Source organism: Physeter macrocephalus, chromosome 8 (assembly GCF_002837175.3).
Source record: "Physeter macrocephalus isolate SW-GA chromosome 8, ASM283717v5, whole genome shotgun sequence".
NCBI classification, from domain to species: domain Eukaryota; kingdom Metazoa; phylum Chordata; class Mammalia; order Artiodactyla; family Physeteridae; genus Physeter; species Physeter macrocephalus.
This window is the reverse complement of record NC_041221.1, coordinates 25,408,199-25,424,596: the sequence shown is the minus strand read 5'-3', so window position 1 is coordinate 25,424,596 and position 16,398 is coordinate 25,408,199. Positions and strand designations below refer to the sequence as shown.

Here is a 16,398-nt window from a genome sequence, read left to right as displayed (position 1 = left end):
AAAAAAAAAAAAAAAAAAAAAAAGGGCCCAATAAATAAGTATTGTTACTATGGAGAATCATGATGTCAGCGCAGCTCTACTAGGCATTCACTATACATACAATGCAAGTCATGACTCCAGGGGTCTCCCTTGACTGGAAGCGGGTAGGAGTGACATCAGTTCAGAAGTATCTTGGGACACCAAGAGCTGTGAGAGAGGACCAAGGGCTGGGGGCATCCGTGGAGGGAGAGGCACATCCAGGTAGGAGGATCAGGAACGGGCTCTTGAAGAAGGCAGCATCTGAGGGGGAGTTGCACGAAGTGCAACAGGACAGGTTCAGTCAAGTAGGAGAACGAGGTCTAGCGAGGGAGGGACGGGCTACATATGGGTTATGGGTAAGTGTCCAGTGGTGCCCTGAGTCCATGCAGGTTTAAGGTAGAGCTTAGGGCGGGCACCGGGGATGTACGTGAGGTCAAAGCCACACGTGGTCTGAGGTCTGCTCTCCTGAGCTTGGCTCTGAGGAGGTCTGACCACATTCAGGAAGCACAGGGGAGCTAGGGATGGGTTTTGGTTTTTCTGAATAGAGACTTTTATCCCACTTTTAAAAAAAATAAGTGTCCATGAGATTTTTTTGAAAGAATAAATTCACCAGAACACCTTGTAAGCTTCTTTTCACTTGCGATTAGGACCCCAGGAGTATGGGAATGACTATTTGAGATGATGGACATGGAGGCAAGGTGAGGGTGTGAGGGGTTTGAAGAGGAACGGATTAAAATAAGGACCTGATGCTGCGTGGTGAGGCCAAAAATGGATGGATGGATGGATGGATGGATGGATGGATGGATGGATGGATAGATAGATAGATACATAGATAAAAATAAGGACCTACTGTAGAGCACAGGGAATTCTTCTTAATACTCTGTAATGACCTATATGGGAAAAGAATCTAAAGAAGAATGGATATGTGTATATGTATAACTGATTCAGTTTGCTGTACACCTGAAACTAACACAACATTGTAAATCAACTATACTCCAATAAAAATTAAAAAAAAAAAAAAAAAGGGACAAGTTCTCCAGCCCCAGAAATGAGCCAACTCTCAGGACAATCCCCTTTTCCCTCATTGAGAAACAGGCCAGGTAATGTTCAGCCAGATGTTTCTCTGGTCCTGAAGTCTAGAAACCCGTCTTATTTCTTCAGTGCTGCAGATCACGTGGACGGCTGGTAGAAATAGGAGTCTGCTGGCAAAATGCTTTTAGATATAATGTCGAATCAGAGAAGGAAGTGATAGGATGGGAAGAGAGAGACACAAAGACACACGCAGTCCTGCCTTGGTTGGTCACCTGGACTGTGGCTTCCTAGGGGGTCTCCAGCACCCAACAATGAGAAAGCCTAGCTTGTATCTGACCCCATGGTGTGAGCTTCCTCCACTCTTCAGACTCCGTGCCTCTGAACTTAGGGTCAATGGGACATTGATGGTAAAATATGCCTTGGTTCCTCGGCAGTGCTTACACATTTTAGGTCACCGGTGTGGGTTAATTTGGGCAAACAGGTGTCTGTGGTAGCCACTCACTTTAAGTATCAATGATCCTAGTTAACCAATATCTCTGCCTTAATAAGTATGAGGCTTCTTTTAAACACTTTTTCTTTTTATCTAAGCAAGAGGGATTATGGAGAGACCAGTAGTTTTAGTAGCTGTGTAAATAACCTTCGATAATTAATAACTCATAATCTCTCAAAATGGAGTTCATTTGCAACCAAGCCTGCATCAGAATCCCTCCCACCACAATATTTAACCCATGTGCATTTTATAATTTTTTAAAATTTATTTTATTGAAATATAGCTGACTTACAATGTTGTATCAATTGCATTTTGTAATTTTAAAAAATTTGTCATATATTTAGTCCATGTTATACATAATATATATGTTATGTATAATACATATTTCTACTTATTATCTATATTCTAAATGTATGACAAAAATCACTATGCACACACCCATGTGTATGTATATATACACACACATATATGTGTGTGTATATATATATGTGTGGGGGGGGTAGTTTTATATATGGATAAGACTTTGCATTTGCCATGGGATAACTAAAGTGAAATACCTACAATATCTAAATGCTAATCTCAAGCAGATCTATTGATCAATATATGTATTTTTTGTGCTGTGTATTACAAAAGCACTGACTTTGCTACAAAGAAGAAAGTATCCTGAATTTTCCTGCAATCGGAAGAGGCAGAGCATTGAAATAAGTGCGTTTATGGGCTCCCTGAGGGCAGCTGAGCCCTCTGCATATTTCAGAACTCCTCACCACGCCTCATCTAGTAGCTATTCAACAAATGTCTTCAACTAGCTACTATAAAGCTAGCTAGTTGGTGAAAGTGTTACGTCCCACTGATAATTGGAAATCATCCTTAGTACAAAGCGAAGCATGAACACAGAGATACCAGGTTCTCCCCAAAGTGAGTGAAATATGAAAAAATTACCAACAGCTAACAGAAGAACTTGGCTCAATGGGTATTAAAAATCTGAAGGGTAAAATGCCTGTCCTCTCACCTCTCAGTTTCCCAGTGCTTGGAAAGTGGCTTCCTATGTCTTTAGGTATCACAGTATTAACAGACGCCCAGACAGCAGTCCGTGGAATGTCATAGGCTCACCTGGAGAGCTAGCAGCTCCCTGTGTGTAACTCCAGAGACGAAAGCGATCATAAAAACAGACTGCTTATTCTGTGGCGTCTGTATATGCTAAGGACCTGCCCAGGAACCTGCAGGTAGAGACTTGGCAGCAAAGGAACCAAAGAAAACCATTAATGGTCTTGACCCAGTGGACTTGAGCAGCGCTTCAAATTTCTATTTGCTTGTAAATATCTTCACACATACTTGATAGCATTGATGTTTCCTGTCTGGCTTCCTGGATGGTGCCTGGGCCCATGGGTGCCATACTATTAAAGAGGGGGAGCCCGTCCTGATCTGGAATGATACCTGCCTGCATTCCTTGGTGTTTCTGGCTTCAACCCTAGCTCACCTTGAATGGACTGGCAACATGTGCAAGGGGTCAAAACCTGCCCTAGGAGATAAGTGCACACATAGGCGCATGCACGCGCACACATACGTATTCATTTAGGTCATAAGCTCAGCTGGTTAGAATCAGATCATGCCACAGTCCCCTCTGGGGCTGAGTCAGTAGCTGATTGTGGTTGACACTGCCACGAACAGACCCTTCACCTTGACAGTCTTCTAGCGTATTGGTTCTGCACTGGAAGAATCAATACACATTTCTGTACTAGGAAAGCACCAGTAACATCACTACTGTACCATAGCAATTGGTGGTTAGCAGTAACTTCTTTGGATAACGTAACAGACCAAAAAAAATGGGTGGGAGAATTAATAGGCCTCATCAATCATGCGTTTATTAGGGAGTTAATGTTTTAATATAACTTGTATTCAAATAGTAATTATTCATGTGTAATTCAGTGACTAACTGGATTCTGAAACACACACATACACGTATTAAAGCTTTTACCAGAAAAGAATCAAGGAAGAATTTTAGTCCTCGGAACTGTTTGTTACACAGCATAATTCCTGTCCTCTTAAACTCTTTTTTTGGGTGCCAAGTATTATGCTGAGTAAAGTAATAAAACTTTAATAAAAGTGTTGATATACAGAAATTATAAAATGTAAATATAGAGAATGACTAATCTATGAAACAGCTTATTTGCCATTTTTCCCCCCAAAATTATGTCGTGAGTTAATGGTGTCTTCTGCTTCTGGAATTATCACTAACGCCATTCCGTGGGTATTGGTGAAACATAGAAAGCAGGAGAAAAATGATACAGGGAGAATACATTTGAAGTTTGCGTTTTATCAGCTAAATATCAAATTTTTGAAAAGGAATGTATACATCTATCTATGGTATATCTAGTACAATCTGAGTAAAAGGCCTCTGTTTAAGAAGCTGAGATGCAGAACATCTTAGTTCAGATATTTTTCAAAATATTTAAAGCAATTTATGAAGAAAATTGCATATCTTAGCTTACTTTTGCCTGATACAACCCTTCTCCTTATCCATACATTGAGAATTTCCTCTGTGCCCTTTGATGGGCAGAAACCACATGCCCAAAAATGAAAACTGAGCTTTAGTTCCCACAGCAGTCAGCTCTTTGGAAAGCAGAATGAAGATTTCCCATCCCTCCCAGATGAAGTCTGTCTTTGCATCTCGATAGAACAAAAAAGATGGGTCAGGAGCACCTTGTCCTGGATTCTTTTCTTGGAAAGATTCGTAACTGTCCCTAGCGATTGGGTCTGGAAGCCAGACTCCAGATGTACTGTTGGCACATTGCGCTGGTGGGGTATTGAGAAGCATCTGTGGAGAGATAAAATGACACTCGTTGAGTTTTATCTGCCTTGTTGATGAAGAAGAGTATCTGTGTGGATGTGAGACTATCTCCAGGGCTCCAGAAGGATGCCAAAGTTGAAAACGTCTAGCAACCAAGATGTACATCCATAGCTGAATCAGTTAAGTCCTGGCTTCTCAAAGGGTGGTCTGTGGACCAGCAACACCAAAATTGCCCAAGACCTTGTTAAAAATGCAGGACCTCAGGCCCTTCCCCAAACCTGATGAGTCAGAACCTGAATGTTAATCAGGGGACTCGTATGCCCGTGACATTTTGAGAAATACTGAAATACACAGCTAGTCCACTCAGAGCTACTCTCTACCTACCCTGAGATAAGAAACCAAAAACAGACGGGCGCCAAACCACCACTGTCTATGTTGTGTGTTTCACTAGTGCTAGTACCATCTTAGACAAGTAGGTTTCCACAGGCTCTTTACTTGGAGCTATGTGTGAGTTGACACAGAACATCATCCAGTTCAGTGTGGACAGGGAGCCACGTGACCCCGGACTGAAAATAAAAATGGAAATGGTCCATCCGAAGAATGCAAAGATGTCAGACTCCACATTACTCATGCTTTATTACCACTGTCTCATCACTTTGTGCATTCCTGCCTGTCACAAAAGGAATTGAACAAAAGAAGCCTATTTTTCTAACAGCTTGGGAAGAAATGCTTGTGGTTAGGGAGGAAAGACAAGGGGATAAGATCACAGGGGCACACTTACTGCTGCATCCTGACCAGGGATTTTGGCCTTTAAATTATTCTCACTGGAAAGTATTTGAGCCCCAATAGATGACAGTATTCATTTGGTAAAAGGTGAGGTAAAGTGTCGTAATTACAATAAGTTGTATTGGAAACTTTATCAAGAAAATTACAGAAGCAAATGCTTCTGCGTTTATTCATTGTCAGAGACCGTTTGAGCGTTCAAGTTCTTCGTGATAGCAGCAAAGCTGTATCACGTTGGCAAAATATAGGAAAAATCTAGGATTTATGAAGAAGATGAAACAGGAGGAAATTTTTTTGCTTTCCAAAACAGACTTGTCATAGAATCATTTTATATCATCAGATGGCCTGTTTGTTACATTGAAATTATTAAGCTTCAGTACAGTTTTACCATTGAATACAAATGAATAAATAATCTCCCTTCCAAACAAATATGGCTCGTAGCCTATAGTATAGGAAATGTGTCCATATATTTTAACATTTATAACAATATGAGGTAAGATGTCAAACTAATTCAGTGAATGATGATCATTTGCAAATGAAATTTAGTGCATGGACTTGACTCAAGATATACAGGAAATATTTGAGGGTCCTTTAAGTACTGAAATTAATATGTGAATTGGCATAGGAGTAGGAAGTAGATTTTGGAATTTTGCTTTGTGTCAAAAAACAAAAATCAAGAATAAATCAAGTAAGTATCATGGCGAGCATTTCTTACATCTAAGGTGTAATATTTGCATCTCTTGGCAATTTACTTAGAACCCATTTATGATATTAAAAAGTTAACCAAAATTATGTGACCTTTTGTATTTCTGAAAGTGCTTTTGCTGAGGTCATTTTTCTCCCAGGAGTTTAATGATAACAAATATCAAGCCAGACTTTTTAAGAAGTTCAAAGTCCACAGAATAACTAGGTCAAAGCCATAAACTCTCCCAGAGGGAAGGCGTTCTGCCTACACAGGCCATGCTGCTTGGCCACGTCGCCCGGTGTTGCCAACATATCTGCAGGGAACATACCCTGAAATCAGAGCATTCAGCAAGGCAGAGGTGCAGTGGGCATTTGCGAGGGGAAATCTGCTTTTATTCCAGGCTCTATGTGTCTCTATTAAAGTCCTATTTTGCCCTTCAAAGATGTGGTTTCACTAACAAAATAGCAATGCATGAACTGATTGCACACAGAATTTTTTTTAAAAAACCCTGAATTCTTAGATTTTACTTTGGACTTTACTTCATAGCACAAGAAGGTTATAGCTCTTCTTCTGAAGACAGCTCTTTATCTCAGAAATGAAAGCACTCCGCTCTGCCACCTGGTCACAGACTCATCGAGTCAGCTTGCTCTGGTCCACTGACCGGTATGTCATTTAGGTCCTTCTTTTCCTCCTTCCATCTCTTTGCAAATGAGCATATGAAACTGCCTCCCAAATTTGAAGAGAACAGGTCAATGGCAGTGTGTCCTTAAGAACCTAATACTGACATTTCCAAATGAAAACCTGCAAACATTGTTTCTTTGCAAAAGCAAGTGAATTCACATTGAATTAGAGAGCCAGAGATTGTATAGTATAGAAATAAGAGAATGTGAATGGGTCCCAGTGAAAAACAGAATGAATTTGTTTTGTTCTGTTCAGTAAAGTAATTGGCATAACGTGGTAGTAAATGATATTATTTGAAGGAAGCAAGAGATGGTAAATTGAGGGTTGTAACGCATTAGATACTGATTTCTTTCGGATATGCCTGTCTCCTCTCTCTTTGATTTCTCTGGGACAGGGAGGCTGTCAGGGTGATCCCTGTGGTAGAGTGACGAGGCATGGGGTGCCCATTAAATGCACCTCTCGCCGCTCCGCGCTTAGATGGACTGAGTTAGAATCTTTTGGGGGTTGTGTTCGGGAATCAGTGTTTCAAAGTCTCGCAGATGATTCTGCAAGGAAGAAATGAAGATTTGAGAACTAATCATATTCTAAGGAATGAAAATTCAAATATATCTATGTATGTATGTGTGTGTATATATGTATGTGTGTGTGTATATATGTATATATGTGTGTATATATATGTATGTATGTGTGTGTGTATATATATACGCATATATATATGTATTTGAGCTGAATCTTTGGTCATGCAGTTCTCATGAGTTCCTATGTGTGATCTCCTGTTGAATATTTCAAATCCTTTTGCTGAAAATATGGTTACTGTGATTGTGAAATTGTGAGTTAAAAAATATCTATTCAGTTTTTATAATCAGTTGTTGTATGAACTTACAAAGAGTTCGTATACTAACTGACATTTCTTTTAAAAAACAATATGGATTAAATAGATGATAAAATCTCTTCGGAAGTATTCTGAATTGACTCTCCGACAGAGGGCCTTTGCTCTCACTTCTGGTCCCCTCTATCTGAGAAACACATGGATCTTCCTCCAGCACGGCTCCCTTAAGAAGTCTTCTGCTGAAATGTCAGATCCTCATGAAGAACTTTCTTGACCACCATATGAAAACAGTATACCCTCCGACACTGTCTACCCTCCCCACCCTACTTTATTTTCCTTCAGTACCTTTATCTCTAAATGTGATGACTGACTTGTTTTCAAGGCCAGGGACCTTGTGTGTCTTAAGCATCTTGGTGCCCAAAACTCCTAGAAGTTGCTCACTCAGTAAATATGTGTTAAATGAGTGAACGTATCAATCAATCAATATGGATTAACTGGCACGGGTAAACGCTCTATGTAAAATCTAGCAAGTAGAAATTTATTTGCAAATCAGTCTAGAAGTGTTTTCTATTGCTGGTCCAATGGAACAGAGCCTGTTGGGTTCTCTCTGTGTGGGCTGGAGGCGTGAGACAAGCAAGGCAGTGAGGACACTTTACCCTTTCAGCCTTGTAATTATTTTCCATGGCAAGAACTCCCTGCAAGTCCTTCGCTGGCTTCCTTCTGGATCAGCAGATGTTTGTTATCTTGGCTCAGCAGGTTTAATTTATGCCATATCCCTTTCTAAAAAGGATTCCACCTTCTCTTGGTTATTTCAATATTTCTTTCCCTTTGAACTTCATTCATTCCTTCATTCTTTACAATTATCCATTAGAAAGCAACATTAATTTTTTAAGAAAAAATAAAACCTTAAAATTTACATTTTCCAATAATACTTCACAAAATTATCAGGTTTTTTTTCCATTTATAATATTTCACAATTAAATCTCTTAAGTTGTTTTTGATAGTTTGATAGTTTCAATTATAGTGTTTTAGAATCAAAAGATGTATTTTCATGAGATAACGGTTTCTTGATTCTAAGATCGAATGATGTGAGAATACCTATTTTGACACTGCTTTATCAATTGCAGAGCCCTTCACACAGATTTCTCTGACCTTGATCCTCCCACAATGCCATGTCATACAAACACATGTACTATTATTTGTATTTTTACACTAGAGGTAACCAGGGCTCAGAGAGGTTCAATGACTTGCCTTGATTTGCCCAGCTGGTTAAACACAGATCTGGAGCCCAAATCATGTCTCCCTATTTCAGTTTGTTTGGGAAAAAAATGACACAAGAAGAGAGCAGTAGAATTACTACTTTAGATGCTATTTGAGTTTACTTCAAACTGTTGGACATTATACGTCTGTGCTCCTAAGGCCCCCTTTTGTGTGCAGAATCGGAGGGGCAGCCATGCTTTCAAGCTTCTGTTCCCCGAAAACTGGGTTCACTTCTTGGTGGGTGTCGAGCCAATAGCCACAACCAAGCCAAAGAGCAGGGAGAGGGAAGATTTATTACTTGCAGTGAATAAGGAGAACACGGGATCTTTGCCAAAGCAGAGTCTCCCGAAACAGCAAAACTGGGGACGTTTTAAGCTAAGGGTCCATGCATATTCATGAGGGGGCTTGAGCAGAGGAGAATTCAGCACAGAATTGGGGCACAGGTTGACAGAGGCCAAGCTTTAGCTGATTGAAGTCAGGAAGGTCAGCATCATCCTTCCATCCTCTGCCTGGGTGAGGGTTTTAGTTTCTGCAAAACTCAAAGGTATGTTATTATGTATATCCCTTAAGGAACCAGGACCCTGCCCCAAGGCTGCACTGTTGTTTCTTGCATGCTCCTCCCTTGTTTCTGCATTCCCTCCCTTAAGATCACTAATTACTGAGACCCGGTCAACTGCAAGCACTGTAGCCAGGCGTAGATCACAAAATGGCTTCTCTTCTGTCAAGAAAGCCATTCCTGGTTCTCTTTCTCCAGGGACCCCCTAACCTACCTGCTTACACTTCTGTGTAGGAGTTGCTCCTGTAAGTGGTGGTGCTGGAGTAAAGGTAGCTCCAGAGCTCCAGGGGGTGTCCCAGGTCTAGGGCCCCTCTGCTCTCCAGGGTCCAGTCTTTCCTCTGAGCCCCTGGAGCCCATACCTCCATCTGTTACCCAACGCAAGTTCCCGTGCCCACCGCACAGTGAGGCCAGACAAACCCAAATGTCAGCGATTGGATCAGAGAAAGGTCTATTGCAGGGCCAAGGCCAAGCAAGGAGAATGGGTGGCTCGTGCTCAAGATACCCCAAACTCCCTGAAGGGTTTCAGCAAAGCATTTTTAAAAGCCAAGTGAGGGAGGGGGTCACAGGGTATGTGATCGTGCACAGTTCTCTGATTGGTTGATGGTGAGGTAACAGGACAGTTAACATTATCAATCCTTAGGCACCTGTAGGCTCACGGTCATCCAGTAGTTAATTTCTTCCATTTGGTGGTGGTTTTAGCATCTGTAAAACAACTCAGGAAGCGTGCATAAGATACTGTTATCAAGGTACTTCAGAGAGGAGCTACAGCAGAGGACATGGGGGGAGGGGTCTGTCCCAGGAAGACCCCATAGGGGCCTGCTTGGTTACACATCTCTGCCACAGAACTGAACCTTTCCTCTCACCTCCCATTACCAACACCACAGCCGAGTGGCCAGGAGTGACCTGTTCTGAGCCATCTGACCATCCTTCCAAGTCAGCCCTAGCAGCAGTGGGCCAGTGACTGAGGTCCTAGGACACATGGTAGCTCTTGTGCAGCAAGTGTCTCAAGCCTGTTCCTACATCAATGTGCAGGTTCTTCCCGGTCCTCCGGGGCTCCTGGACCTGCAGGAGGGCCTGGCCTGCACAGAGCACCCATGTGGTTGTTACACTACCCTTCAGCCCTCCTGGATCATAACCTCTCTTAGCCTGTAAGCTGATCATTCATGCTTCAGATGTGAGTCTTCAAACCCACTGATTTCAGAAACATACTGTATATGAACACTGCCAGGGCCTGGGCTCTCTAGACCCAAACTTGGTCTTCTGAAGAGGAGAAGTAGGACGAGTAAAAGCCTATGGTAGCATTGAAAGGTTAACATTGGATGCTGTAAGCGTTGTGGCAGAAACTGGTCATAAAGTCTGGACACAGGTATTATACTTGCATGACCTGGGTCTGCAATGGCGGGGGACCGGTTGATGCAGTTGGGTTGGTCCATGGGGTCTGCTTTCCCTTTTCTCTTGGGCCCATCCATGTTTCCATTGCCCTTTGTCACACTGCGGTTCTGAGCCCTCAGCTTGGTCAAGGTGAGGCTCTCAGAATTGTTCTCCACCAACATAATTGGCCTGGACATCTGTGACATTTTAACGAAGTCAGAGTTTCTCCAGCGTTTTTTCTTGTTAACATTGTTCCAGTTTCCGGCAAAGATGCAGATGTTTACTAGTGGTGTTTTGAGTCCAGTGTTAACGCTGAGTGCTCACTGTCAAATAGAACGTGACGGTAAAAGAAAATTGCTACTAAAGAAAAGCATATTTTCTTTTTTTTCTTGTTTTTAAATTGGAGTATAGTTGCTTTACAATGTTGTGTTAGTTTCTGCTGTGCAGTAAAGTGAATCAGCCACATGTATACATATATCCCCTCTTCCTTGGATTTCCTTCCCATTTAGGTCACCACAGGCACTGAGTAGAGAGTTCCCTGTGCTATACAGTGAGTTCTCATTAGTTATCTATTTTATACATAGTAGTGGATATATGTCAATCCCAGTCTCCCAATTCATCCCACCCCCACCTTCCCCCCTTGGTGTCGATACGTTTGTTCTCTACGTCCGTGTCTCTACTTCTGCTTTGCAAGTAAGTTCATCTATACCATTTTTTAAGATTCTACATATATGCGTTAATATACGATATTTGCTTTTCTCTTTCTGACTTACTTCACTCTGTATGACAGTATCTAGGTCCATCCACGTCTCTGCAAAGGGTACAATTTCATTCCTTTTTATGGCTGAGTAATATTCTATTGTATATATACACCACATCTTCTTTATCCATTCCTCTGTTGATGGACATTTAGGTTGCTTCCATGTCCTGGCTATTGTAAATAGTGCTGCAATGAACACTGGGGCGCATGTGTCAAGAAAAGTGTATTCTCTTTGAATCAGCAAACGTATACACCATCTCATGAAATTTTGGAGCGTGTTCGGAGAAGAGATTGTGTGAGATTTTTTTTTTTTCTTGAAATTGCCCAAAATAAAACAGGCCTTGTTAGTAGGGGCCTGATATGTTCTTTCTTGAGCAAGAGTGGTAGAGGGCATGAATTCCAGAAGTTGCACTTTTAGCCTTTAGTTCCTTGCCCCTCTTTTTTCTCCTAGTTCTGTCTCTCTTCCCATTAACTGTGCCCACCCAGCCACGGGCAACTAAAACCTGACCACAGTGGATAAAAGGAGTGCAAACAATGCTTGGTTTAAAATGCCTTAGCTCTATGCATAATGCTTAAATATGCAAAGGTATTTTGTACAAGTGTCTCCACAGGGAAACACTATGAACTTACGGTTCTATCAAAAGCATGCTAATAAAAAAGTGTAGTATACTCTTCAAATATTTAATAATTGTACTATTGCATTTTTCTTAATACCAGCACATAGAAATTCTGATATCCACAGAGGTAGGCCTTATCTTAAGATTCTTCCTCCTTGCCTAGGACCCTTGGTCATTAATTTCTGATTTATGATACTAATAAAAATTTCCTAATGCCCAGTAAATGCTTATAAGAAGAGGATTTTCACACATACCCTCAGCTCATGTCGCCACTTAAAAGATCAGCAGGTCCTTTTACTGTTCATTGTTGGATATTTTTAGCTGCTTAGAATCAAGGAATGGTGATAAAGTTACACCTCTAAATCTACCAGGGATGGATAACTTTTATTTAACTATATGACATTTGGATGTAATGACTGTTTCCTTGTTTTTTACACTTGTAAGTCCTTGGCAATATTATCAAAACCTTCAGAGGTAGAACTGACAGCAGGAACTCAAGGCATATCGTACTTAAATAGATTCCTGGAAAATATGAGCATGTGATAATATTCAGTGTGATGTTGGCATTTGATAAATCAGATGCAATGAACCTAATTATGTAAAACAGTTATTTTGAATCTATCACTCATCTGAACGCGCTCTAAATCAGAACTTATTTAATTACTAGCAAAGGGAAAGGTAAGGAACTTGCCTACTTGATTCCCTTCCTTTCCTCAAAACATTCAGTGATTGTTATCCAGACTGAATTCATAGAAGTCTTAGCACTGCCCCAGTCCTTCAGAATTGCTCTATACTCTGTTGATTTAAATGTAAAGCAGCCTGTGTAAAGTATACCAGTAAAACATTTATCTGTTGGCAACTTCAAAACTTTTGAATGGCTTTGTCCTCAAATATACTAGACAAGAATATGAAAATCTTTGGGGTTAGATCATTCTGAAGCAGCAGCCCAATCATTGAGCATTGAAGATGTTGGCTTTAAGGTGGCCTCCGGTGAAGGCCGGGAGGCAGCAGGACAGAGGGAGAACTGTCCACAAACACTACCAAAATCAAGGAATTCCAACTCCCTCTTACTTTAAGCTGGAATGGAGGGCTCCCAGTTGGGACTATTCAAAGGCAGTTGACAGTTAAATCCCAGCGTGCCTTGCGGGTTATTAGCTTTGGAGAGTTAGCTGAAGGGTCTTTGCTAAAATCATCTGTAGCCCTGTTTGGGTTTTGTGTGTGTCCTGTACTCACCATTGTTAGATAACCGTCTCTCCTTAATGCCCCTTCACTGTCCCTAGATGTCCTCCACTCCATCCCCCGTGGAGATGATTCTCCTGGCATGTCTACTCCCGTGACTCTGGCTTTCCCTCGGACGAAATATTCGCTCTCAGTCAACGTCTTCTTTTTCGTGTGTCAACTCAAGCTCTTAACCCTCATGAGAGTGTTTCCTCTTGCGCAGAGACCCCTGTCCCACAGCACTGCTTCAAAGCCACACCTCTTCCTATACAGTGCAAGAAAGAAAAGAAAACAAAAAAAGACACAAATCAGGATTTACGAACACTACAGGCAAATGCTGTGTAGCCTCGATTTATAAATTAAACCAGTTTGTGGCAACCATTTGAGCTGTTTCAGAGCAAGGTAGACTAAATGCAGATCCTTCAATTTGGAGGGTAAGAGTAAAGGAAAACGTAACTTGAAATCCTTTTTCTTTAAAATCTGCTTGTCTCAGGGATTCAGACTGCTGTAAGTCTGAACATTTTGGTTCATTCATTGTCCAGGGAAAAACTGCTGATGAGAACAAATTCTGGTCCACTTTTCTAGAACAACGTCAAGATGACTCGCCACCATGGCTTATGCATTTGCTCATCGTTTTAAATAAGAATTCCTGTTGTAAAATTTCAGGTGCAAGGACTAAGGGATAATAAGAGCTGTTTAGGTTTGACTTCAGTCTGCCTGATTTCTTTAGTGAGGAAACCTACATTCGTTAGGCTGGGAAAAATGCTGTTTCACTGGCCCTGTTCAATGCGGATTTATCTCAGAATCATTATCATCCTTATACAGAGATCAGGTTTGGGAGCAAAGCAAGGCAGCTGGGTAATGCAGATAAGCTGATTAGCTTGACCTCTTGCTGCCATTCATTTGATTTTCTGCAGATTTCAACATTCCTGTCCCCCCCCCAAATTCAAATATGTCTTTGTTAAAACAAGTTCTGTTTGAATGTCGGTCGGGTCTTACTGTCTCCTTGTCCATTCCTTTCAGCTGGGTCCCGGGCCTCATACACCAGCCAGCATGGCCACCTGGGCCCGGAGCTGCGGGCCCTGCAGTCCCCAGAGCACCACATAGACCCCATCTATGAAGACCGCGTCTATCAGAAGGCCCCCATGAGGAGTCTCAGCCAGAGCCAGGGGGACCCTCTGCCGCCAGCACACACGGGCACGTACCGCACGAGCACAGGTGTGTATTCAGGACCCCGATGGGGGCCTGTCCACAGAGGGCGGGCCTGTCCACAGAGGGCGGGCCTGACCACAGAGGGTGGGCCTGTCCACAGAGGGGTGGCTTGTCCACAGAGGGGGGCCTGTCCACAGAGGGCGGGCCTGACCACAGAGGGGTGGGCCTGTCCACAGAGGGCGGGCCTGTCCACAGACGGGGTTCTGTCCACAGAGGGGTGGCTTGTCCACAGAGGGGGGCCTGTCCACAGAGGGCGGGCCTGTCCACAGACGGGGTTCTGTCCACAGAAGGGTGGCTTGTCCACAGAGGGGTGGGCCTGCTTGGAAGCTTAAAGAACACTCCCTTGTGAAAGGGGTGTGTGTGTGTGTGTGTGTGTGTGTGTGTGTGTGTGTGTGTCCGTGTCCTGTTTCCTCAGAAGCATTATGATATGACCTGCTTCTCTCGTTAATGTTTGTGATGAGGATAGAAACCAAATATGACTCCACTTTAGCTCCCTGAGTAGATTGTAAATGAAATAAGTACAGGGGGGTTGTCAGCTCATTTTGTCACACAGGCAAATCAAAGGAAGCAGTACCAATTTTTTGTACATCATTATTAACGTATTTAATGAATATAACTACTTTTAGGAAAGCACAGTCACTATACAGGACATATAAAGGCATATGCCTCATGCTGGTAAGTGTTTTTTTTAATGAGACAGCCTACCTGTTTGACACGCTTGGTGGGAAAGAAGCATATTTACTAAAAAATGTTTTGTAAAGCCAAAACATTGGGCTTTGCATATTTTGTGAAGCCAACTGAGAGTTTATTTCATACACACTATTAGGTTGAATCATATGAAATTATTTCTGAAAAGTCAATTATTGGCAATTGCATATGGTTCAGTCAACTGTATATCTTTCCTGGATTAAATATATATTTTGAATTGACACAACCTTAGGCCACGTGAAGAAGGAAAAGTGTTTTCCAGAACATAAAGCCATTTGCAAAATAACTGGTCAAATGTCATGATTAAATGTGCTAGAGCACACTTATCTTAACTGTAAAATCAATATCATTAAGAAGATACTGAGAATTGCACTCCTCTAAAGCCTCCCATGGCTAAGTTAACTTAGAAAACATTATGCTGCTGGTTTGCAGACAGTAGAGCTGTCTCCTTCATTTTTAATGATACACATTATCCCAGGCAGGGGCCGAGGTATGGGGGTGCGGAAGCTCTGGTCCAGGTCTTGGCACCAGGTGCTGCATCTTCAGACTGTTGTAACCAGTTCCCAAGAAGTAGATCATAGCAATTTTGTTAAACTACATTATGATACTAAATTATATGGTTTGAAATCCAGGCAAGCTACGTTGCTTTTCTAGGTGATTATTGATATTTACATTTCAGTATTTCACTGCATTCATAGGAAGAAAAGCAGCAAACACTCCTTGATTTTACTCTTGACATTGTAAATGCCATCCAGTGTTAATAGTACGTATCTTAGTTTAGGTAGAAAGAATACCCATTTATTCTTCTGTCAGAGTTTCTCTCACCTTCAGCCTGCTAAATCTACTCCAGTCTGAGGCTGGGCTATTTTAACATTTAGCTTGTTGCATATTATTAACTAGGGTAATTTTATTTCCACCCACTGCTTATAAAAGACAAAGATAACAATCTCGGTGACATTCAATATCTAATTTGAAGAAAAACTGACAGCAAAAGGGATTATGTTGGTTCTCTGTTCCATATTCATAGGCTTTTAGAATTAGCTCTCGTTGGTAAACTTCTGGAGGTTTAATGAAAAATTAGCTACAATAGGAAAAACTATTTCATTCGTCGATCGCAAATTAAGGACCAGGAATGATGTTCACACTTAAAAAAAAAAAAAAAGAACAATGACGACAACAAAAGTAGTGTTTTCTCTAAGCCAGGGGTTGGCAAACTATGGCTCACAGTCTAAATACAGCTCGTCACCTGTTGTAGTAGTGCTTGGGCGTTAAAAACGACTGTCACATTTTTAAATGGTTTGCAGTCAAAAGAGGGATAATATTTGGGGATATGTAAAAGTCAAATGACATCCGAATTTCAGAGTCCATAAACAGTTATTGGAATACAGCC

At 41.6% G+C, this 16,398-nt stretch overlaps 1 protein-coding gene across 3 annotated transcripts in view; it reads left to right on the top strand.

Moving 5' to 3' along the window:
• The window catches only part of CTNND2 (catenin delta 2), a 453,358-nt gene that overhangs the window by 38,271 nt on the left and 398,689 nt on the right, over window positions 1-16,398 (top strand). For all 3 annotated transcript variants that reach the window (XM_007115618.2, XM_028492809.1, XM_024125559.1), the window contains one exon: window positions 14,112-14,306. In XM_007115618.2, the coding sequence (XP_007115680.1) occupies window positions 14,112-14,306 (195 nt within the window). The remainder of the gene's footprint in view (window positions 1-14,111; window positions 14,307-16,398) is intronic.